The sequence below is a fragment of the Nuphar pumila genome, chromosome 6 (genome assembly GCF_984573655.1).
Source record: "Nuphar pumila chromosome 6, dmNupPumi1.hap1.1, whole genome shotgun sequence".
Lineage (NCBI taxonomy): Eukaryota > Viridiplantae > Streptophyta > Magnoliopsida > Nymphaeales > Nymphaeaceae > Nuphar > Nuphar pumila.
Window position 1 is genome coordinate 107,612,169 of NC_143254.1, and position 25,051 is coordinate 107,637,219.

Below are 25,051 nucleotides of genomic sequence, written 5' to 3' on the forward strand. Positions count from 1 at the left end.
CTAACACTTTGCAATGTTTTTTCAGAAGATGATGAGGATATTATTGCAACAGTGCCTCAAGAATCCAAGCAGGTAACATGAATATCCCCATGGATTTTCGGACTCGTATATTCCTTATTGTTCAATTGAACTAGTAGTGAAAGATGTGAAAAATGTGTATGGTGTTGTCACATGGTGGTTTCAGATTGGTTGTTCATTTCTAGTGACACTTGGAGAAAGCTCCTGTATTGTGAAATTACAATAATTGTACCTCGCAATTAATTTCTCTATTTCTGAAAAAATGTGATTAACATATCAGTAGGCATCCAAATTTCAAATACTAGAATTACATCCAAATTAGTTGATCATGTGTGCACATGGTGGGGACACTTTCTAATGTGTGAAATGGAATTCAGAACAACTTTGTAGTTATTGACTCTACCATTTAAAAAGTTACAGAATCCAGCGATGTCAGAAATAAATGAGAATCCTGGAACAATATTGGAGCCAGTTAAACAAAAGAGTGAAGCAAAACTTGCTATTGAGAAGTTACTTCGGCAAGAAACTTTTTCCAGGTAACTTCATCATATAAATCATATGTTTACGTTGTTTTTATGTTTGTGTCATTTGCCATATTTGAATCTCCAAGTCTGATATGCATCCTCATTCAGGATTTTTCCATGTCTCTTAATTATCAACTTCCTTTGAGTTCGCTTGCTATGTTCTTTGCTTGTGACCCTTCTGAATGAAATCTGTTGCTGGAGTTACGTCATGCATCCTTATTGCCTTTTGAGGGGACTGTTTTGTATGTCAGGTTGTTTTGTTAAGGGTTGAGATGACCATGGAACTTTTCAGGCATTTTCTAAAATGCTTAAAGCTAATCATTGTTTTCATTTCCTCCTTTTTAACCATCTTTAAAATTGCAAAGTTCTAGAGATTTGTACTTATATGCTCTCTGCTGAGCAAATTGCTTAGGTTACATTGTGAAGGCTCACAAAACCCACAGTTAAAGTATGAATAGTTGGTCATTTGACTGTGTGAGAAGTGCCTTTCTTTGCTGCAATTCTTAGTTTATTAGTAAAGAAAAGTTTTGGAAAATCATGTGTCAGAATAAAAATGTCATCTTATGATTGAATCATCAATCTGGAATTCTTTTCATGCTTCTTTTGGATAAGTTGAAAATGTTGTTCACACTGTACTTTTAGATGTAACGTGTAATGAAACAACAAGTGCACTACAACAGTGCCTCAAAGAGGCTACAAATGTGCACACACAAATACAAATACCACTTATGGGCCAAATACACCAAAGCCACAAGAGGCCAAATACATAAACCTCTCAAAAGAGAGAAAGAACACCAAGTATAAAAATAAATATTATTTCAAATATGCTTAAGAAAGCATTAGACAAAGAGGAGACTAACAACCCCTTTTATACACGAGGGTTCATTGGTGGTCACAACCGTTGGAGAGCCCCAACAGCTCTATGGTCATATTGACCATAGAACCCCTAGCTATTTGGGGAATTCACAAATATAAAAAAATAAAAAGAAACCCCAAAATTGTCGATCCCTATTATCCCTATTACATGTATAAAATAACCAAAATACCCCGGTCAAATACCCGAATTACAAGACCCAATATATATACATATATATATATATATATATATATATATAGAGAGAGAGAGAGAGAGAGAGAGAGAATACATTTTAACACCCCCCTCAAACTTCTGGTGTGTTCACTGAAAATTTGTCAAGAAGAAAATGAAATCGAGGTGACAAAAGCGCCTTGGTGAATAAGTCACGTTGATACTCAGAAGTGACATATGGTAGGGTGATGGTCTGCCTCAAGAATTCTTCACGCACATAGTGGCAATCTATTTTTATATGTTTGGTTCTTTCATGAAATGTATATTTGCCAACTATGTATATTGCACTTTGATTATCACAACAGAGTCTGGAGGGTGTCTCAAAGATGAACGCTCATGTCATCAAGTAATTTTCGCAACCAAATGATATCTGATGTTGTAGTGGTCATTGCACGGTACTCAACCTCAGTAGATGATAATGATACTTTCTGTTGTTTCTTGCACATCCACGACACCATCAACACTCATGTGAACTGTGGTGGGAGAATGTTGGAATTGACTAGTAGTATGATCTGCATGCACAATATTAGCCGTAGCAATAGTTAAATAAGTCAGGACGCCAATCATTTGACGATACAGAGTAGGATCATCCAGAGGTGTCCCATCATCAATCTTCATCTTGGCATTAATAACTTCAGGTGTGTCCACCATTTTTTCATAAGTAATGCCTGAACTGTCATTGATATCACTAGGAAACTTGGTTTGACATAACAAATATCCCCTGGGAGAGTAAGCAACCTCAATTCCTAGAGAAAATGTAAGAAATCCAAGATCAGTCATTTCAAAATATTTTTTAAGAATACATTTAATATACTTTATGTTCTGTTTGTTTTCACCTGTAATGATCATATCATCAAAATAAAGGAGAAAAATAACAATCTTTACATCATATTTCTTAGTAAACATGGCAGTATCAGCGTAATAAGATTTTAAACCAAGCTTCAATACAACGTAACTGAAGCAGTCATACCAGGTTTTTGGTGCCTATTTCAAACCATAAAGAGCCTTTCTCAATCGAGGCACCTTACCAGAAGGGACTTCATATCCATGAGGTGAATGCATATAAACTTCTACTTTTAACTCTCTATTTAAAAATGCATTTTTTACATCCATTTGGTAGATAGGCCAAATTTTAACAGCCGAAACAACAATAAGGATTTTAATTGAAATCATCGTATCTACTGGTGCGAATGTCTTATCATAGTCTATCTTGTATTCTTGTGCATACCCTTTGGCAATTAACCTGACCTTGTTTCTTTCTACGGTCCCATCAATCTTAATTTTGACTTTATACTAGGGTTACCAGAAGCGCTATAGGACCAAAGGAAGTGTACTTCCTCGAAGCGCATTAAGCGCGGAACATGGCGCTTCCGAAATGTGTTGAGAAGCGCTAAAAAAAATTGGGAAGCACACTTTTCATTTAGGGGAAGCACGCTTTCCCATTAATGGGAAGCATATTTTCTCTTTTTTTTTTCCATCTTGTTTTTTTTCTTTTTTCTCTTTTTCGCTTCTCCCTCGCTTCCTAGGTCGCTACCGGTTCACTTCTCTTCTCGCTTTCGAGACGATTCTTGGTTCACTTCTATCGTCCTGTGCTTCCCGCTTTCTAAAATTGTGGAAGTGCCTTGCTTCCCGCTTTTGCTTCCCGAATTGCTTCGTGCTCTCGCTTCCTCGACTGACAACTTTGCTTTATACACCCATCTACAACCTATAATTTTCATACCTTTACGCAAGTCAGATATTTCCCAAGTCATAGATTTTTTAAGTGCCTATAATTCTTCATTCATAGCTTTTATCCATTCGATATATTCCTTTGCTTGTTTATATATGGCAAGTTCAAAATTGGACAGAATTTTAGCTAGACAAACCCTATATTGTAGTGAAAAAGATTCATATAAAACAAATCTATCAGGAGGTCTAGAAATCCTATATGATCTGTCTCCTTCAGACTGTTAATTTTCTAAGGTGGAGTATCTTTCTAAAGCATTTGGTTGACTACCATTTTCACATCTTCTATATTGAATTTTGCTAGGTCCTTCAGTTTCAACATTTTCACCATCCTGATTTGATTGAGACTCTTCATTTCTATCATTCTCAAGGAGAGAATCATCCCCACTTTTATGTAATAATTCAAGTAAAACAAAATACTTGGTCTTTCTTAGGCACACTTTGAAAAAAACTTTTATTTTCCAGAAAATAAACATTCCTGGATATATATAGTTTGTCCTTCTCAAAATCAAAACATCTAAACCCTTTTTGAGTCTCCCCATATAAAAAAACACATAATATGACTTTAGGAGAGAGTGTCATTTTTGTTAGAGAGAACAAAGCACTTACATCCAAAAGGTCTTAGTCTAAGATAGTCAGGAGAGATTTTAAAAGGTTTCTCATAAGAAGAAATGTTTTGAAGCTTAGATGATGAAAGTTTGATGCGATATATAACCGTCAAATAGGCTTTAGCCTAAAAATGTTTTGGAACATCTCTTAGAATTAGAAGAGTTCTAGTAGTTTCAATTATGTGCCTATGTTTTCTCTCAACTAATCCGTTTTGTTGAGGAGTATATGCACATGATCTTTGGTGAATAATTCTATTATTTTCAAAATAAGTTTTGAAATCATTTGACTTAAATTTTCTAGAGTCAGAGCAGAAGTTAAAAAATTTGGTTTTAAATTGATTTTTGATAAGGTTATGATATTTTTTAAAGTTCTTAAAAGCCTCATTTTTGTGCCTAAGGAAGTATATCCATGAGAATCTTGTATAATCATCAACAAATATCACATAATATGAAAAACTACATTTAGATAAAATGGGAGAAGGTCCCCATACATCCGAGTGCACTAATTCAAATGGTTTAGTAGAGAAGAAGATTCTTTTCGAAAAGAAAAAAACCTTCATTTTGCCAAAAACACAATCCTCACAATAGAATTTTTTATTACAAAATTTGTTCAAATTGAATACATGAGATAATTTTGATAAACTAGGATGTCCCAATCTTTGATGCCATAAAGCTAAGTTTACATTTTGAACATTATAACAAATATTGCTTTTTTGAAGAAGAAGACAATCCATGTAGTAAATGTTTCATTCTTTATGTCCTTCCCCAATCTACTTTCCAGAATGGAGATCCTGCACAAAACACTTTTTGGATGAGAAAGAGATACTACACCCATGGTTGGTAATTTGTGAAACAGAAAAAATATTTAAATTTAGTTTTGGGATAAGTCAACTTTTGAAATAAAGAATTTTGAAGTACTTTAAGAATTTTAAATGCTTTTTATGCTAAGAGCGGATCCATCAGCGGTAAAAACATTACTTTGTGTTGAATTAGTGCAACACTCGAAAAGTAAAGAGGAATGTGGAGTCATATGAAATGAGGCTTCAAAATCCGAAAAAAAAGAAACCTTACCGGGAGGTAGAGACCGCGATACCGGAAAGAGAGGAAGATGAGTTCTTGATTAGTGGATGAATGGCTTCCATGATTTAAGAGAACATAGTTCCAATAGATTTTGAATCTTCATTGGTCCCACTTCTTTCTTGGTGAGACACTCTCACATATGTCACCTTTTTGTCTTCTCTTCCTTTGAATTTGGGACAATACCAGATTCTTCACAATTATGAGAAGTCAATATAGTTTTTTTCTTCTTGTCACTATATCTAGACTTCCCATAGTAAGGTTTTGAAAAATGTGGTGGTTTATAAACATTTGTATTGACACTCGGTCTTGAGACGACCAACACATTATCCTTTATTTCCTTAGAATTAGACATAGATCTTAATATTGTCTCTTCCATACCTACTTGAGACAAGACTTCATGTAAAGGAAGAGGTTTTTTCCTGTAAATAATATTGACCCAAATTTATGTAAAATCCAATCTAAGACCTCTAAAGAATTAAAACAATTGTTCCTCATGTTTGCATTTCTTTCATTCTTGAGCATCATTAGGAGTTTCCCATATAGGCTAAAGTTTTGCTAATAGATCCCAAATCCTTTTGAGGGTACTATAGTATTCCCTCACGGTTTTGTCACCTTGTTTGCAATTATGTATTTTATCCTTGAGATCCCACTTATGAGCCATATCTTTTTTGGGTATATATTTGTTTAACATATTTTCAAGCCTCATCGGCTCTTTCAAATTCAAGTATGTCGGAATATAGTTCCTAAAGCATACTACCCATGAAGGAGAGTACTTTGGCATGACCTACTTCTCACTCTTTATAGGTTTTTTTGTATTGGATCATAGCATTTTTTCTATCAATTCCCTTAAGACTCTTCCTTGGATTCACCATTTTCTCCAATAACTATTTTTATGAGAATGGGTTGTGGTTCTAATGCGGAACCATCAACAAATTGCCGCGTTTCTTTTCCCAAAAGTATTCTCTTATAACCCACATATTGTAGTTTTTTCTATCAAATTTGATGGGAACAACCATTACAATTTCTCTATCGGCTATAGTAGAGAAGAAAAAGAGAAAGTGGTAAGAGTGAGAATGAGATAGATAAGAAGAGGTGGTACTCCATGTAACGCCCCGAAATTTCAAACTTATAAACCTTTCTAAAAAGTTTAAAAGACTGAAAAATTCTTTTCTTATCAGAGTTTTGTTTAGCAAATCAACGAAAACGATTTTTATTTTTTGCAAGATGAAAGACAAGTTGACAACCTTGGGCGCGTTAGCGTAAAAATCCATATTTCCAACACATATAACTTGCAAACATTTTAATAAGCCATTTGTAGAGATAACTTTAAGTTGTACAGAATTAGGATTTCCTGAGGAAAACCCTTGCTAAAAACCAAAAGTCCAGGACGTGAGCTGCTAGCAGATACAGTGGGATTTCGAACCGTCTCGCAATCGTGTCATCGCCTGTATCGCAACCTATTCGTCACTTGTACCATGAAATAGGTCAGTTTCACGAAAAACTAGTAGGTGCATAAATAAGACGATATAGAACAGAATTAAGTGTGCATTTAATTCTATCATGCTTAGTAGCTTATACAAGTAAAAAACTATATAAGCAGTTCATCAACATAAGTAAAATGCTACAATTAGCACAAGCATCAATTAAAAAAAAACAGTACACAACAAACAAGAAGTGAACAAGATAACTTTTGTTTTTATACTTAGCTGGTCTGCAGGTACGTGCAAGACACGAATTGTAGAAACAACTGAGACTAGTTCGGGGGTCTATTATGCCATGTATTTTCAAATACCCCGAATAGCTAGTTGAGTTTGCTTCTAAGGGGACGGTCGGTGATCGAAAGAGGGTTTCCAAAAGGCATACGTAGACAACGAATGCATTCTACTTCTGCAGAAGTCTGTGGGATCTACCACTTAGGATAATCCAGAGTTACCAGTCGGGGAAGCGGGAGCGGGAAGTGAGGCACTTTAAAAAATTTAGGAAGCGGAAAGCGTGGGATGACTTAGAAGAAAATTATGAACCGTCTCGGAAGCGAACCAGAAGCGAAAAAAAAATGAAAAAATGGGGAACTATGTCTCATGGGTGCGGGTGCGACACGGGTGCAACGCGATTTTAAAATTTTTGGACACGGGACTCTGCTATATATATATATATATTTAAAAAAAAATGCAAAGACACAACACTGTCACAGTCTGTGACTGTGCAGCCCCCCCCCCTTCCCCCAAGAATTTTTTTAAATTCTGTAGCCCATAAAATTTGAAAAAAAAAATCCAAAAAATGGACCAAAATGACCCTGGGTGCGTTGACCGACCCAGGGTCGAGTTGACCGAGTCCAAGCCGCACCTGTGTCGGTGCGTGTCGACGCGGGTGCGTCGACCTTGGAGCCGAGTTCGTGTGACATAGATGGGAAAGCGTGGGGAAGCACACTTCCCATTTTTGGGAAGCACGCTTCTCCAAAAAAAGTGTGCTTTTCTGCATGTTTCGGAAGCGCAACGTTTCGCGCTTCCGAAACACACTTCGGGGAAGCACACTTCCCCATGCGCCTAGGCGCTTCCGGTAACTCTGGGATAATCTCTAGTAGTCCCGTCCCCTAACTTCGATAACTAAGGATACCGAGTCATTGCCCGATGGGTGGTTGTTAACAACCCGTCCATCCGAGTTTTTGTACCATCCCATCCTCTCTTTTGACAGGAAACAACTGGTCGAATGAGTGCTTCAGGTTTTATTTAACTGAAGACTCATTCTGCATGCTCTGGTCTTTTCGACCCAACTCGAGCATCTTGCCTGTGAAGGCGAGTTATCAATATTTATGTGATTACAACATTGTGCCATTAGCACGATTCGAGGTCACATGATCGTCTTATCCGATCTTCGTAGTACTGACATGACCTGCATGCATGTCTACGAGTACGCTATGACGAAAGGGGTATAGGTTTCAGAAAAGGAAACCCCAACACTAAATTTCACAAAGATGTAATGTAATGCAAAAACTCCTTTGATATGTTTTATCTTTCGAAACCGAAGTACAACATTTGTGCTATTTGCACGCTATGAGATTGCCACTCATCTCTCATCCGTTTATCATAGTATCCGTATGCAGCGCATGACTCGATACTAGTTTCGATAAACAGGATGCAGGCTTCTCAAAAGAATCCCGCCCAAACACATGTTCGTACCCATAAACCAAGGTTATCCGAGTCGTATCGGATACACAAACAAAGGTAGTAAAAACCTCTCTCCCAAATATGTCAATTCGGGAGACTGGGTTGCAAACTTGCAACAACAAAGACTTTCAAAACCAACACATCAAGACTACGCATTTGGAACACGGATTCGCTCTAGGAATCCCTTTTTTTAAAATCGAAATACATGTGTCATTTTAAAACAAACGCGCGAAATAGATTATGCTCCAGTCTTAAACTTACACATGTGTAAGTTAGCAAGGAAATATGAGCCTGTGCACAAGGCAGTGCGACAACAAGATGCTAACAATCCTTAAAGTGCGAAGACACGCATTGGGTGCGAGAATTCGTAAGCGGTGTGCGAAGTACGAAACCGTACCTCAGCCAAATAAACGGGACAACAGTAAATGCATAAGCAAAGTAAATGCACAAGTAATGCATGAGGTACGAAACCGTACTTCAGCTAAACAAATGCATAAGTGCACTAAAGCGCGACGACGAAAGTAAATGACAGAAAACAATGCTTGATACGTGAAATCGCGTATCAAGCTAAATAAATATGTAAAGGAAATCAACCTGTACACTAAAGCGCGGTGGCGAAAAGTAAATGACAGAAAGTAATAAGGACAAGGATCGTAAAACTGCATCCTTGAGTTTAAAAGCGTACTACTATAATATATATATATATATATATGTTTAATTATTTTAATTTGCATTTTAAGTGTTTTAACTTAGTTCAGTTCGCCTAAAGTTCATTGCACAACTTTCCCTTACCTTGGGGAGTCTCGGGATTGCGCTTGCCTTCGTGTGTAAGTAACGAAGGGCTCGGGCCGCGGGGCGCGAGTGGGATCCATCGTGCGAGCTGCAAAAGAGCAAAGCATGAATATATGAACAAAGCTCGAAGAAAAAATACAAGGGCGAGGGTGGGCTCGACTGTTAAGCCGAGGTCGGTCCTACCTACAATAGCCCAAAGGTGAGGGGTGGGCTCGGCTAATAGGCCAAACCTGACCTCGGGCCCTAACAAGAGCAGGGAGGGGCTCGACCCCTCCCTTTGCGTAAAAGGGAAAACAGGGAGGGGGCAGGGGCTCGTCCCTTGCCTGCCGGTAAATAGCCAGGCGGTAGGGGCAAAGCCCCTGCCGACCTGCCAAAAAGTATGAGGCAAGGGTCAAAGGCTCCTGCCGATTGTTTCGTCACAGGCGGCAGGGAGGGGCTCGCCCCCTCCACTGCAAAAAAGAAGAGGGAGACAACGAGGTGGGGGCATGGGCTTTGTCCTTGCCTGTCGGAAATGCAAGGGTGGCAGGGGTTTTCCCCTTGCCGGCCAAGAATGCAAAGGGCGGCAGGGGCTTTGCCCTTGCTAGCCGTGAAAACCCAGGCAACAGGTGCAGGTAGAAGTAGCAGGTGGCAGGGGCAAAACCCTTGCCGTCCTGTCGAAAAAGAAGAAGACGAAGACGATGAAGTAGAAGAAGAAGAAAATAGAAGAGGATGAAGACAACAAAGGAAAGAGAGGGGAGTCAGGGGTTACTTGAAAAAGGAGTCGCCAGACGGGGGGTTGTCGGCGTCGGCCGTCCCTCCGGTGAACTGAGGAAGACAGAAGGGGACAAGAGAGAGAGAGCGAGTGAGGGAGGGCATGCTAGGGGTCATCGGCGTCGGGTGTCCCTCCGGCGAACTGAGGAGGACAGAAGAAGAGAGAGACCAGGGACTAAGAGGTGGGGTCAATGTCAGGGAGAGAGAGAAGTGTGTGTGTGTGGGGGGGGGGGGGGGTTGTCGAGAGAGACTGTGTCAGGGAGGGAGGGTTTCCTCTTTTGTGAAAGAGGAAACCCTCCTCGTATGTCTATTTAAAGGCATACAGGGGGTGGGGGTGGTGTGACCTGGGTATGGATCCGGGTCGGATCTGGATCCAACCGAGTCCATTTTTTTGATTGATTTTTTTTACATGGGGCTTTACACTCCAAGTTGATGTAGATATGTTGTAGGATTCTTTGCATGTTTCGAGCTTCCAACACCCTCCTTCAATACACCTTTTCTTTGAGTCCACATGCCTTCAAGAACTTTGGGCTTTGATACCATGTAATGAAACAACAAATGCACTACAACAATGCCTAAAGGCGGCTATAAATTTGCATACACAAATACAAATGCCACTTATGGGCCAAATACACCAAAGCCACAAGAGGCCAAATACATAAACCTCTCAAAAGAAAGGAAGAACACCAAGTATAAAAATAAATATTATTTCAAAAACCATTAGACAAAGAGGAGGCCAACAACCCCTTTTATACACAATAGGGTTCATGGGGGAGCTCCCAATATAGACATTGGGAGCCCTCGAACGGTCACATTTGTGACTGTTGGAGAGCCCCAACAACTCTATGGTCATATTGACGTGAATAACAATCACAAGGAAACACCACCAAGGGACTACTGGAGATCACAAACACATAAAGACCACTATTGGGTCAAATACAATCTCACAAACGGAATCACACAAAAACTCAATCTCATAAGAACACAATGAAAAATGAATAATTTCTATAACACCATAATTATGCTTATAAAAAGCATAACCTTACATCCACACATACGATAGAGGAAGGCAGTCAACAATCATTTTGACTAAAATAAAAAAATAGAAAAATAGATAAAAACCAAAAAAAGACTATACAGTTCCTATTGGATTATATTTATTACAAGACATGAAACGACCAAAATGTCCTTGATATTCATATATTATATAAATATACATATATTAGATATATACAAGGTATTTTAACACTCTCTCAAACTTATGGTGAGATCACTGAAAGTTTGTTAAGAAGATACAAAAACGTGGTAGAGAAAGAGCTTTGGTGAAGAAGTCTGCAATATGAAACTCGGGCTCTATGTCACATGGGTGCGGGTTCGACACGGGTGCGGCGCAATTTTAAAAAGTTTGGACACGGGGACTCAGCTATATATATATATTATTTATTTATTTAAAAAAAGTGTGTGACTGTGCACAGCACAACACAGTCACTGTGACTGTGCACAACACAGTCACCGTGCATAGTGCACAACATAATCACCGTGCACAGTGCACAGCACAGTCATCGTGCACAGCACAACAGTGACTGCACAACACAACACAGTCACTGTGACTATGCACAGTCATTGTGACTGTTACTGTGATTGTGCACTGTGCACAATAGTCTCTTTATATATATATATATATATATATATATTTAAAAAAATATATAAAAAATCAAATTTTAAAGTTTTTTCACCCTAAAATAGACAAATATAGACTCGGTCAACATTGACCGAGTCCAAAATGAGGACGGACTCGGCCTCGATTCGTTGACCGAGTCCAGGCCGTGTCCTAAGCCGCACCCGTGTCCGTACCCGTGTTGGGGCGTGTCGACTCGGGTGCGGCACCTCCCTAGCCAAGTCCGTGTGACATAGCTCGGACTTAACATATGGTAAAGTAATCATCTCGACTAAATGGTGCACTCAAGTAAGTGGAAACCGATTAAGAATCAAATGCAACTATTGTCAAAATAGTTTTTTGAGTGGTATCTCTTGGTTGAAGCATCATTTAGTCGGGACACATCATAATGCGCAATAATGCACATCAAGAAAATTGTTAGATGTCGTAAAATGGCAATGCCAACAATTATTTGATGATCTGAGAGGAAAAGGACAAGAAAGAGAGATGAATGAGGCATAAATGAGACATGCATAGCCTTCAGAGGATGTGTATTACGAAGATGATCTTCCTACTTCTGATCCTACAACCCATAGCATATGATCAAAAGTAGGAAGTTCTATAGCGAAGGGAAAAGGTGTGGCTGGTGCCAATAGTAGTGTTGCGAGCACAAAAAGAAGATAAAGAACAGAAAGAATAGGAGGATGAGGGAGTTCATCGAGAGGAGAACCAGGAGGTAGAGCTAAAGGCTCTATTAGGAGCTTTTTCTCTTTTTGGATGTCGAAGAAGGAGAAGAAGAAGAAGAAGAAGAAGATAGTGAAGATGATTATGATTATTAATGTATCATGTTTTATTAAAAAAAACTTGTTCTTATGAGATGTTTTTGTTTATGTAATATGAAAGTATGACTCTTGTGGTATGTAATAGAGATAAATGCTTCATATGTGATTTTATGTATGTAGTTTGTGCAATTCATCATTATTTCCTGTGATATGATTTTTTTTTTTAATTTTTACTAAAATTTTCTGATTTTTCTTTATTTTTTGGGATTTTTTTATTAAAAATTTATGATACGTTTACGATACGGTGTTACTATTGGGTCGACTGATACGGGTAACGATACGCTACTTACAACCTTGGGTACGATACAGCTACGATACACAATCGTATTGGGTTACGAGTGCGTATCATATCAATATTCTTTATAGTAATGATAGTATCATACAATACGTATAATTAAAAAATTAATTATTTAAATATATGCAATTTACTTGCAGTTTTTTTACATAAAACTAATTCTTGGGTAATGGAAACACCTATCAACCAATCTCCTTCTTTGCATCTAATGAAGGGAGAAAAAGCTTTTTTATTTGATCAACTGGATTCAACTTCACAAGCCATGCTCATGCATAGCTTGAGCTCAATGGAGCCAAGTTTGAACTAGTTCAAGCTTAACTCCAGCCCGAGCCCGAGCCGAGCTCGAATAAACCAGACTTGGGCTTTGGGTTGGCTTGACAATCCTAGACATAATTATGACACTCAAACAGACTAAGAACTGTGAGAAGAAAAAAGTGCCATTTCCCACAATGTTATGACAAAAAAACCTTATGTGCAAAATTTACCAAAGCATTGAAAGAAGTTTACAAACATGCAAATCAATTGGCATTTGCATGTCGATCCATAACCTCAGTATTTTAAAGCACACATCACTTGCCTTTTTAAATCAAAGCCCAACTCTCATTTGAAGGGAGGCTGAATTAATGATGGTGACAACTGACAAAGTAATTCAAGAACCTCGCCATAATCCCAAATTATATTTTTCAAACTCTAAAACGAAAACCGGATTAGATATCAGGAATGAGTGTTATGTTAATATATATATAGGGTCTTGTAATTTGGGTATTTGACCAGGGGTATTTTAGTCATGTTGTACATGTAATAGGGATAATAGGGATCGGCAGTTTTGGGGTTTCTTTTTATTTTTTTATATTTATAAACTCCCCAAATAGCTAGGGGCTCTCCAACGGTCACAAATGTGACCGTTGGGGAGCTCCCATCGTCTATATTGGGAGCTCCCCAATGAACCCTCTCGTGTATAAAAGGGGCTGTTGGCCTCCTCTTTGTCTAATGTTGTCTTAAGCATATTTGAAATAATATTTATTTTTATACTTGGTGTGTTAAAATACCTTGTATATATCTGATATACATATATTTATACAATATACATATATTTATGCAATATACATATATCAGGGGTATTTTTGGTCATTTATGTCTTGTAATAAATATAGTCCAATAAGGACTGTATAGTCTTTTTTTTGGTTTTTATCTATTTTTATGTTTTTTTTGTATTTTAGTCAAAGTGACTATTGGGAGGCAGTCCAACTAGTCATTGGACTGCTCCCATTGTATTTGTGGCTCTATAAACATAGCCACACTACCTCGTAAGGTTATGCTTTTTATAAGCATAATTGTGGTGCTATAGAAAATATTCAGTTTCCATTGTATTCTTGTGAGATTTGAGTTCTTGTGCGATTCCGTTTGTGAGATTGTATTTGACCCAATAGTGGTCTTTGTGTGTTTGTGATCTATTGTAGTCCCTTGGTGGTGTTTCATTGTGATTGTTATTCACTTCATTTCGTGGTATTAGAGCCTTTGGTTCTTGTAGTGGTGAAAATCATCTTGAGTGTGCTCTCTTTGTGGTGGTGGTCTTCATGCTTGGTTCTTCAACCTCAAGCTTATCTCATACATGGGTGAAAGAGAATCTGCTTTTGTTATCTCCTACAAGCTCAACGAAAGCAACTACTTGATGTGGGCTACCGCATTGGAAAACCATATCAAGGAAAAAAAGGTTTAGGGTTTTGTTAATTGCAAGATATTTAATATTTTGCATTATTCTTGTGAGATAGTTGATGTTTGATGCTGTCTTATGCAACCCATAGTGACAAATGCTTGATATGTGATTTTCTGGTTGTATTTTATGCAATTTATCATTGTTTCATGTGTTATATTTTTTTAGAATTTTTGCTAGTTTTTTCTGATTTTTCATGTTTTTTTTGGAATTTTTTAAAATTATTTATTAAAAAATTATGATTTTTTATGATACGATACATATCTTATTTTGGGTGCGACCCATATGATACTTCCAACCTTGCTTTAAACAGTTTGTTGAGCTCTTGAAGAGAACATGTGCTGGCTTGTGCTTGACTCATAATTAAATGAGATATCAATCAGTCTGAGCTTGGATTGTTCATTAGCTAAGGTAGTTTTAGCTCTTACGGAGCAGCCTGAGCCTCTTACAGGAGGCTTGGGTTATTTCAACCCTTAATCATGTGTTTGTATGTTTTCTTTATGTATCCGATTCTTAATGTCTTGAATTTATATTTGGAAATTTGTTTTACTCTTGCTAACAAAAAAAGAGAAAAGCTGCTCAATTGGTGCGACATGCTTGTAATATTATTTCTCTGATGATCATTAGTTATGTTCTATTACTCTTAACATGATGTTTGATATTTTCTCACCAGGGATGAGTACATTAATCTGACTCAGATATTGCAATCACGAGTTGTTGATGACCTCCCTCCTAGAGAAAGCAGTGAAGCCTTGGAAAAAGATTCATATGATAAACCTAGCAGTGGAGATGCTGCTGTTGTGGAAGCACGCCAATTGGTTGAATCAAATAAAAAATCTGCAAAAGATTGGGGAAGCAGATTTGGTCTTTCTCCGGGCCTTGATGGTCTTACCACAAGTACACCTGACCTATGCATCACAGCTGTTATGGAAGCAAAGAAGTGGAGAAAGGAGAGGAAGCTGAAATTGAGTTCAAGCCCTCAAATGGACCCTGGACCTTGTACTCTGAACACATTCGTTCTGCCAAATGTTAGCATCTCTGAGCCATTTTCTACCTTTATGATTTGTTGTTTGACATGCTTGATTGAGTGATGTCCTGTTATATACTTATGACATAAATCCAACTAAAACAAACAGAGTATTGGCAGTGTACGATTAGCATCTTGTTAAGCATATTTGATGAAATGACTGCATTTAACTGATCCTAAATAAAGCCACCTTTTCTTGTAAGAGCTATCTGTTAAATTGTACATATACATATGTGTATATAGTATGGTATATATGCATATATGAATATATATATATATATGTGTGTGTATATATATATATTTATATCTATGTCACACAGACTCTTCTAACAGGGCATCACACCCGCACCCAGGCGGGTGGGTGCGACACTTGGACACAACTTCCTTTGTATTAGGTGGTCAACCACACTGAGGTCCATTTCTATCCAAAAGTAGATTTAGTTAACCCTAATTAAGTTCATTTTTATCTATATTATATATATAAATATATAAATGTACACAATATATATTATATATATCCTCCCTGCACACCCGCACCCAAGTTTTTTTAAAGTGCCGCACCCACACCTATGTGACAGATTTATATACATATCATATGTATATATATATATACATATTATATATATATATATATAATATAGTTGGGACCAAGTCAAACTTGTTGACTTGCTTCCAACAGCTAGAATTCTAGCCATAGGGAGGTCTTTCTCTCCCTTTTTGTGCTCTCTCTCTCCTTTAGCCCACTCTTCTCTCCCTATTGTGTATAAATAGAGGTGTTCTCCCTTTTGTAAAGTAGGCTTTTGCACACTTGATTTATGGAATAATATGTATATATATATTATATTGTGTTCATTCTTGTGAGTGTCCCCTTCGTGGGATCTGTGAGTGTGTTCCTTAGAGAACACTTTGTGATTATCCACTCAAGTTAGTGGACTTTTGGTTCATGATTAAAGATTCCTTGCGTCTTTACATGATATCTGAGCTTGGCTCTGTTTTATTCTCATTCAAGTGTTCTTGGTGGAGGCATTGGTGGAGTGTTCGTGAGATCGTGATCGTGCATCATTGGAAGATTCAAGTGCTTGTGTGGTATCAATGGAGTGCTCATGTTCTCTATTTTGTTTTCCCTCTCCTCTCCTCTCCTCTTCTCTTTATTCTTCTCTCTACCTATCTCTTGTAAAATGGATGACAATGAAAATGTCACCATTAAACTCTGAAATTCAATGATTTAACTATGTAACATGGTCTTTTATTATGAAGCACCTTAGTTTGGAAAAAGGGTTGTTGGGACTAGTAGATAAATCCGATCTGAAACCCAAGTTAGTCCTCACCAAGGTAGAAGGCTAGAAAGAGATATCTCTAATGGAGAATGAGAAGACCAAAACTATAACCACTTATGAGAAGTGAAAGAAATGAAGGATGAGACATGCCAAGATTATGTCTTGGCTCATTAGTAGTGTGAATGTTCAAAAGTGTTCTAGCCTTGCTAAATTTGAACATGCTAACACGGCTTGGGATTATCTTAAGAGAATATATTCTCTTAAGGATATTGCACATGTGCAATGTACAAGATAGAGTTCGAAACATGACCCAAGGAGATAGAAGTATTAAAGAATACTATAAAGATCTATCAGTATTAGAGAATACTATAAAGATCTATCCGAACTTTGGAAAGAATTGGCTATTCTTGAGCCAAAATGGCATTATCCCAAAGATATAGAACTCCGCCAAAGACAAATGAATACAACACGTTTTTAACAATTTATAAACGGCCTTAGACCGAAATTTGAATCTACCAAATCAATTCTTCTCCATAGAGGAAAAGTTCTCTCTATTGAAGATACTATATAAGAGTTGAGTATGGAGGAAAATAGATTAAAAAAGCATATACTAAAGGCGAAGACTCAGTCTAGGCTGTCTCTAGACGGAGAAATTACATATGTGCATATAAACCACGTTATTATAGAAGACAAGGAAATGACTATGATAGAAGAAAAACTATTTGCCATTATTGTCATGAACCAATATATTCCTTTTGTAATACCCAATAAGGTTAATTTTGTCTTTTCACTCTCTTTTATGCATATTCATCTTTTTGAATATGTTTGTAATTTATTTTTTCTTTTCGTTTCTTTTTTGCTTTTTCTTTTTTATTTCTTTCTTTTTCATTCTTGAGGGGCCCCACAAATAGATGTTGGGACCCCTCCAATGGTTAGATTCGTAACCGTTGGAGGGGCTCCAACGTCTACTTTAGAGCCCCTCCATTGCTCCTTGTGGATTATATATAGGGGTGAACCCCCTTTGTATTGAATATGCTTTCTAGCAAAGCTCCTATTCACTTCAATAAAGATTCTTCTTATTTTTTATGCCTTTGAGCATTTGTGTTCTCATTTATGCGTTGTGCCTTTGTGCACACTTGTTTCAAATTCTCTTTTTGTCTGTCACACGGACTCGGCTAGGGGGTCGACGCATGCGTGTCGACACGCCCTGACACGGGTGCAACTTCGGACACGGGGCATACACGGTCAACGAAGAGTCGAACTCGGTCAACGCACCGGGGCCGAATCCGTTCATGTTTTGGACTCGGTCAATATTGACAGAGACTATATTTGTCTATTTTTAGGGTGAAAAAACTAAAAAAAAAAGATTTTTTTTTATATATTTTTTTAAAAATATATATAAAGAGACTGTGTTGTGTGCATAGTCACAGTGCAGACTGTGCTGTGTGCACTTTTTAAAATATATATATATATATATATATATATATATATATATATATATATATATATATATATATATATATATATATATATATATATATATATATATATATATATATATATATATATAGCCGAGTCCCCGTGTCCAAAAATTTTGAAATTGCGCCGCACCCCCACCCGCACACATTATATATTGAAGATTTAGTGCCTTTGTGCACATTGTCTCTTTGAAGACATTTTCACATGATCTCAAAGAAGGTTAATGAAAGTATAGCTCGTGTTTCTCCGTATTCCGGTGGTTGCCTCGAAAAGCGTGCACTTTCTCAATCTTTCTTTTTTGGCATGGTGAGCTTTTGCAATCCACTTCTAGCTTAAAAGACCCCTTGTGGTAAGAGCCTCTATTCTTGAAGTTTTCTTTCTCTCTCATATACTTCTCCATGACGGAAAATGATTCTCACTTTTCTCTTGGCTTTAAGCTCAATGAGTCAAACTATCATGTTTGGGTCAGAAATATGGAAGCACACATTAAAGGGCAGGGACTTTGGGATATCTTCAAGGTTCAATACCGGAATCAGAGCCAAAGATTACGATGGTTGAAAAAGGGGAAATAAAAATTCTTGATGGAGAAGAAAGAACAAAAGTACTTGAGGAATATAGCAAAAAACATGAAGAGAGTGGGAGATGAAAAACTACAAAATCCTATCATGGATTTTTTCTTCGGTTGAGACAAGGATCAATGCAAATATTTTAAAATTCAAAAAAGTGTCTCAAGTGTGGGAATATCTCGAGAGGATGTATACTCAAGAGACTTATCCCACAAGTATTATCTTCAAAAGAGAGCTCTGACTCTCCAACAAGGCGAAATGATTATTAGAGAGTATTTCGCCGAATTATCTTTCATTTGGGCTGAACTTGCTATTATCGAACCTAAGTGGAGTGGAGAAGCCATTGAGCTTCGCCATAAACAATTGGAGGAAGATCAATTCTTTAATTTCTTAAATGGGCTTAGGCCCGAATTTGAACAAATAAGGTCTTCTCTCCTATCTTCTTTACTTCTCCTCCTCTTGAAGATGTTCTTACCAAATTAAGTGGAGGAGACTCGTTTGGGAATGAGTAAATCAAACCCAAGTGTTCTTGCCATACCTTCAAACAAAGATGAAAATGAAGGTGCTTATGCCGCCTTTAGACCCGGAAGCAATGTAAAGTCATATAAGCTTTTCCTCTCTTCAAAGATCAAAATCAAAGAGGAGGACAAAGTAAAAGATGGAATCAAGGGAGGGAGTATGGAAAAATCATGTCACTTTTGTAAAGAACCGAGACACATTAAACTGGTTTATCTCAAGTGAAAGAAGAAAGTAGCTATGTCTACTACATTTCAACTACAAAGAAGAGAGAATCCATCTACTTCTAATAATGGGGCATTATACTTAAGTCAAATCATGGAGGCTTTTCAACCCTTACTCAAAGGATCCATCTCTGGTGCTGCTATGTCTTCTCCTCCTGGTAAGATCTCTTGACTCTTAGATTCGGGTGTCTCTTTCCATATGACTCCAAATTTTTGTAAACTTTTCAAATATTTAAAAAATATTTTTCTATTGTTTGTTTCAACCGCTAATGATGCTTCTCTTGAAATTAAAAGAATTAAAAATTTTGAAAAACAAGATTTTTTATTCCAAAAGTTAGATTTATACCAAAATTAAATTTAAACTTGCTTTCGGTTTCTCAACTCTCAGACCATGGATGTGATGTTAAGTTCTCATCAAATAAATGTTGGGTACATGATCGCTGGTCCGAGAAGTTGATTCGAGAAGGCTCTAGAAAAGGAGATCTCTACTATATAGAGTTTCTACAAATTCCAAAACATTCTTTTTATAATATTGCCCAACATAAAGATATAAATGTTTGGCATAAAAGACTTGGACATCCCCATGTCGTCAAGCTTTCTTATTTGCATTTTGTTAAGGATCTCTGTAAAAGTAATTTCACTTGTAATGATAGCATTCTTGAAAAAATGAGAAGCTTGCTTTTTTAACAAAGATCTATGTTTACAAACAAACCCTTTGAACTTGTGTACTCGGATGTACGGGGACCGGCACCCGTGATATCTAAGGGAGGATTCGCTTACTATGTTATTTTTGTTGATGATTATTCAAGATTTTGTTGGATATACTTCCTTAAACATAAGCATGAAGTTTTTGCAACATTTAAGATATATCATATGCTGATTACAAATCAATTTAATGGTAATTTAAAAATCTTTAGAACCGATTCCAGAGGAGAGTATCTTTCAAGTGATTTTAAAAATTATCTTGACAACCATGGAATAGTTCATCAAAGATCTTGTCTAAAAACACTGCAACAAAATGGTCTAGCCGAAAGAAAACATAGACATATTATTGAAACAACTAGAACCTTACTCATTTCTCAAAACATTCCTAAAAGATTTTGGGCCGATGCATTTCTTACATTCATTTATCTTATAAATCGTCTTTCTTAAAAAATCTAAACAAAACATCATCTTTTGAAATTCTATATCAAAAGGAACCCAATTATAATAGATTAAGAATTTTTGGATGAAAATGTTTTATCCTTACTAACAAAAATGACAAACTTTCACCAAAAGTCATTCATTGTGCATTTCTTGGATATTTCGAAACTCAAAAAGGATTTAGATGTTATGATGTTAAGAACGACAAACTATGTCTCTAGGAATGTGACTTTCTTAGAAAATGTTAGTAGTTTTGAGAAAGATTAATCCCATAAAGAGAAAATGGATTATTCTTTCTTGTTTGAATTACTATCTAGCGATGATGAACTCAATGACTTTAGTGAAAAAAGAAATATAGTTGAAAACGACCATCCTTCTTATCAACCTATTGATCCACTTATAGAGGAAAGAACATCTAATGATCCCGTTACTTATACACATAGAGACAAAAATAACTTTAAAAGTGCAATTGAAAAGTAAAGTGAATCTTCCTCATTAAATAACTCTCGTAGAACCGCAAGAATTAGGAAAAATCCTTCTAGATTTATTTTCTATGAATCTTTCTCGCCTAAATATCGATCATGCCTTAGTGTTATTCATTCTTATATAGAACCTAAAAAGTTTGAACAAGCCAATAAAATGATAGGGTGGAGGGAGGCAATGGATAATGAACTTAGAGCCCTTAGGAAAGCCAAAACTTGAGAATTCCAAGATTTGCCTAAGGGAAAGAAAACTATAGGATGTAGGTGGGTTTTCAAAGTTGAAACCAAGAGTGACGGGTCTCTTGAAAGATATAAAGCCCGTCTTGTTGCCAAGGGGTATAGTCAAGAATATGGTATTGACTATAATGAAACCTTTGTCCCGGTTGCATGTATGGTTACTGTTAGGTGCCTAATTACAATTGCATCTATTAAAAAATGAAACATATATCAAATGGATGTTAAAAATGCTTTCTTAAATGGAGATTTACATGAAGAAGTTTATATGAATGCTCCTCTGGATATGAATGTACCTAAAGGTAAGGTTCTTCATCAGCAAAATGCTCTCTATGGTTTGAAGCAAGCTCCCAAGGCTTGGTATGATCGATTTACCAGTGTAATGATAGAAAATGGTTTTATTTTATGCTACACTGACACTGCTCTATTTGTCAATAATTCTAATACATGTATTGTAATTCTGTTATTATATGTTGATGATATATTAATCAAAGGAGATTATGCAATAGAGATCAAAAACAGAGTTACCGGAAACACCTAGGTAAATGGGGAAGCACACTTCTCCAAAGTGCGTTTCGGAAGCGCGAAACATCGCGCTTCCAAAAGGCGCTGGGAAGCATGCTTCCCCCTCTCTTCCCCCATTTTTTTTTCATTTTTTTTGTATTTTTGTTTTTTTTTTCTCTTTTGTCGCTTCCCCCTCACTTCCCAGGTCGCTTCCAGTTCGCTTTCTAGGTCACTTCTGAGACACTTCCTGATTCGCTCCTAAGTCGTCTCATGCTTCTCGCTTCCTAAAATTTTGAAAGTGCCTCGCTTCCCGCTTTCGCTTCTCGTATCGCTTCCTACTTCCGCTTCCTCGACTGACAACCATGATAAAAAACATCAAATCTACTCTAACCAAAAAATTTGAAACGTCAGACTTGGGTTTTCTGACATATTTCTTGGGCATTGAAGTTGCCTATTCTCACAGGGGTATTTTTTGTTTCAAACTAAACTTACTTGTGAGATCATTGACAGGTCAGGCATTTCAGATGACAAAACTTGTGATACTCCTGAAGTAGTAGGAACAAAAATGATGAAGCTCCTATTCACTTCAATAAAGATTCTTGAACAAAAATGATGAAGCTCCTATTCACTACAATAAAAAACAAAAAAATAAAGAAAAAAAAGACCTTACAATCCCTAATGGATTGTACTAAATTACATATTATTAAATAACCAAAATACCCTTGATATACGTATATTATATAAATATACGTATATCAGTTAGGTATAAATATATACACAATATTTTAACAGAATCCACACCAAAGAAGGATGAACAAAGGAAGAGTTTTTTTTTCACTTGGTCAACTATAGAAGACACTTCAACAATTACTCAAATCTTCATCCACATCGCGTGACGTGATTGTCTCATATTCTCCTCTAGTTATGTCTTCTTGGATCCTTGATTCGGGAGCCTCCTTTTATATAACACCTCATGAGAATGGTCTATCTGATTTATACATTAACTCAAAAGCTACCTATGTTTCCACTGTCGATAAAACATCTTTGCAAATTAAAAGTATTGAAACCTAGATTCTTTTCAAAAAATTTGTGTACCAAAAGTTAGGGTTGTTAGACAACTAAATTTAAATTTCTTTTTCGTTTCTAAAATTTTCGATCATGAATGTGAAATCTCTTTTTCATCTAAGGGTTGCTCCGTGCAGGATCTCCGATCCGGGAAGCAGATTGGGCAATGCCATAGGAGGGGAGATCTCTGCTTCATAAATTATCTAAATCTTCTTCCATTTTTTTTGTAATTATGTCCTAGGTAAGGATATTAAAACTTGGCATAAAATACTTGGACATCCAAGCTATTCAAAGATGTATCTTCTTCCTTTTGGAGAAAAATTTTGTAATGAAAAAGATTTAATTTGCAAAAGTTATATCTTTGGAAAGATGAAATCCATCCCTTTTTCTAATAGAACTTTTGTCTCTAAGAGACCTTTGAACTAGTGCATTAGGATGCTTGGAGACCTTCTCCCGTCATATCAAAAGGTGGATATTTACATAATGTTACCTTTATTGATGATTTCACTCGATATGTGTGGATCTATTCCTTAACTTCAAATATGACGCATTCTCTTTCTTTAAAAAATTTTATATGATTGTCAAAAATCAAGTGTTTTGTACTCTTACATAAAAGAGATAAATTATCTTCAAAAGCCATTGAATGTGTATTCATGGGTTATGGAGAAAACCAAAAAAGATATAGATTTTGACTCTAAGAGTAACAAACTTGATGTTTTTAAAGATATAAGCTTTTTGGAAAATGAAAATGGTTTTGAGAGAACCTTAGTTGTCAAAAGTTGCGCCTAGGCTGCCTAGGCGTAGGGCCACCGCCTAGGCTTATGGGTCTGGCGGTAGGGCCCTATTTTTTTACGTAGGTTGTCCATGCCTAAGCCGCAAGGACTTGTTGCCATTTTTTTTTTAATTTTTTTTCTCTTTTCTTTCTTTTTCTTTTTCCTCTAAGCCTCAAGGACATGTTGCCATGTTTTTTAATTTTTTTTTCTCTTTTCTTTATTTTTTCTTTTTCTTTTTCCTCCTGCCCCAAAAGCTTTCTTTTTTTATTCTCTCATTTTCTTCTTTTTGTTTTTTTTTACCTTGTTTTTTTCTTTCTCATCCTTTCACCCCTCCGCTTAGTTGTCAAAGGCAGGGCCTAGGCGCAACCTAGGCGGCCTAACCGAGGTAGTCTCTCGGTCTGATGCGCAGTTGCACACACATATATGTTTTCTATGTAATTGTATATAATTATGTATATTAACATATCATAAACATATATTATAAATTTACAATATTATGTATTTATATTTATATAGAGGTACATATCTATGTACTTAATTCATATATAATCTTTAAGCGTATGAGTTATCTATTTGATTGTTTTTATGTAATATAATTGCTTTATAATGTCTATTACTTAGTGTTGATTGATTTTATGTTGTATACATGTTTGTTATTAATTTTAGTAGTTTGTTTACATATTTTGTATATTTTTTTATTGTTTTTATTTGGGGTACCACCTAGGCCTCACCCAGTCTTTTGAGGGGCTCACCGCCTAGGCTCCGCCTAGCGCATTTGACAAACTAAGGAGAGAACCAAAGAAAACAAATAGATTATGTTTTTCTATTTGACCTCTTGCCACAAGAAGAGTTGACTTCTTGTGATGATTCTTTGAATAATAACGGTAATGATACCTTAAATGGTAATGAAAATGGTGATAATAATGTGCATTCAAATGATAGAATGTGGAATCAACGGTAAGAAATGATGATATTATTGATAAACCCATACAAATATATACCCGTCGGAAGCAAAGGAATCCTCTAAATGCTTTAGAAAAATATTTGCAAAATTCCTCTTTATAAAAAACCCCTCTTAGAAGATCCAATCGTGTCTCCAACCCACCAAGTAGGTTTGTATCTTATGACACATTGACACCAAATTATAGAGCATGTCTAATAGCTTTACATTCCTATCATAAACTATCACATTATAATTAAGCCAAAAATCTTCCACAATGGGTTGACGCAATGAATTTAGAACTTAAAGCCCTTGAAAAGGCTAAAACATGGGAAATGACTTCATTAACTATAGGGAAGAAATCTATAGGATGTAGATGGTTTTTAAGGTTAAAATTAAAAGTGATGGGACTTTAGAAAGATATAAAGCTAGGTTAGTGGCCAAAGGATACTCTCAAGAATATGAAATTGACTATGAAGAAACTTTTGCCCCAGTACCTAGAATGACTAATGTTAGGACACTTGTAGCCGTTGATCTATTAAAAAATGATCAATATACCAACTAT

General features: G+C 36.4%; 1 protein-coding gene across 3 annotated transcripts in view; it reads left to right on the forward strand.

The window, feature by feature from the left end:
* The window catches only part of LOC149835605 (protein KAKU4-like), a 55,935-nt gene that overhangs the window by 6,174 nt on the left and 24,710 nt on the right, over positions 1–25,051 (forward strand). For 2 of the 3 annotated variants that reach the window (XM_090008617.1, XM_090008619.1), the window contains exons 2-4: positions 26–72; positions 439–554; positions 14,930–15,284. In XM_090008617.1, the coding sequence (XP_089864743.1) occupies positions 26–72; positions 439–554; positions 14,930–15,284 (518 nt within the window). The remainder of the gene's footprint in view (positions 1–25; positions 73–438; positions 555–14,929; positions 15,285–25,051) is intronic. The other variant, XM_090008618.1, reaches the window with a different exon arrangement.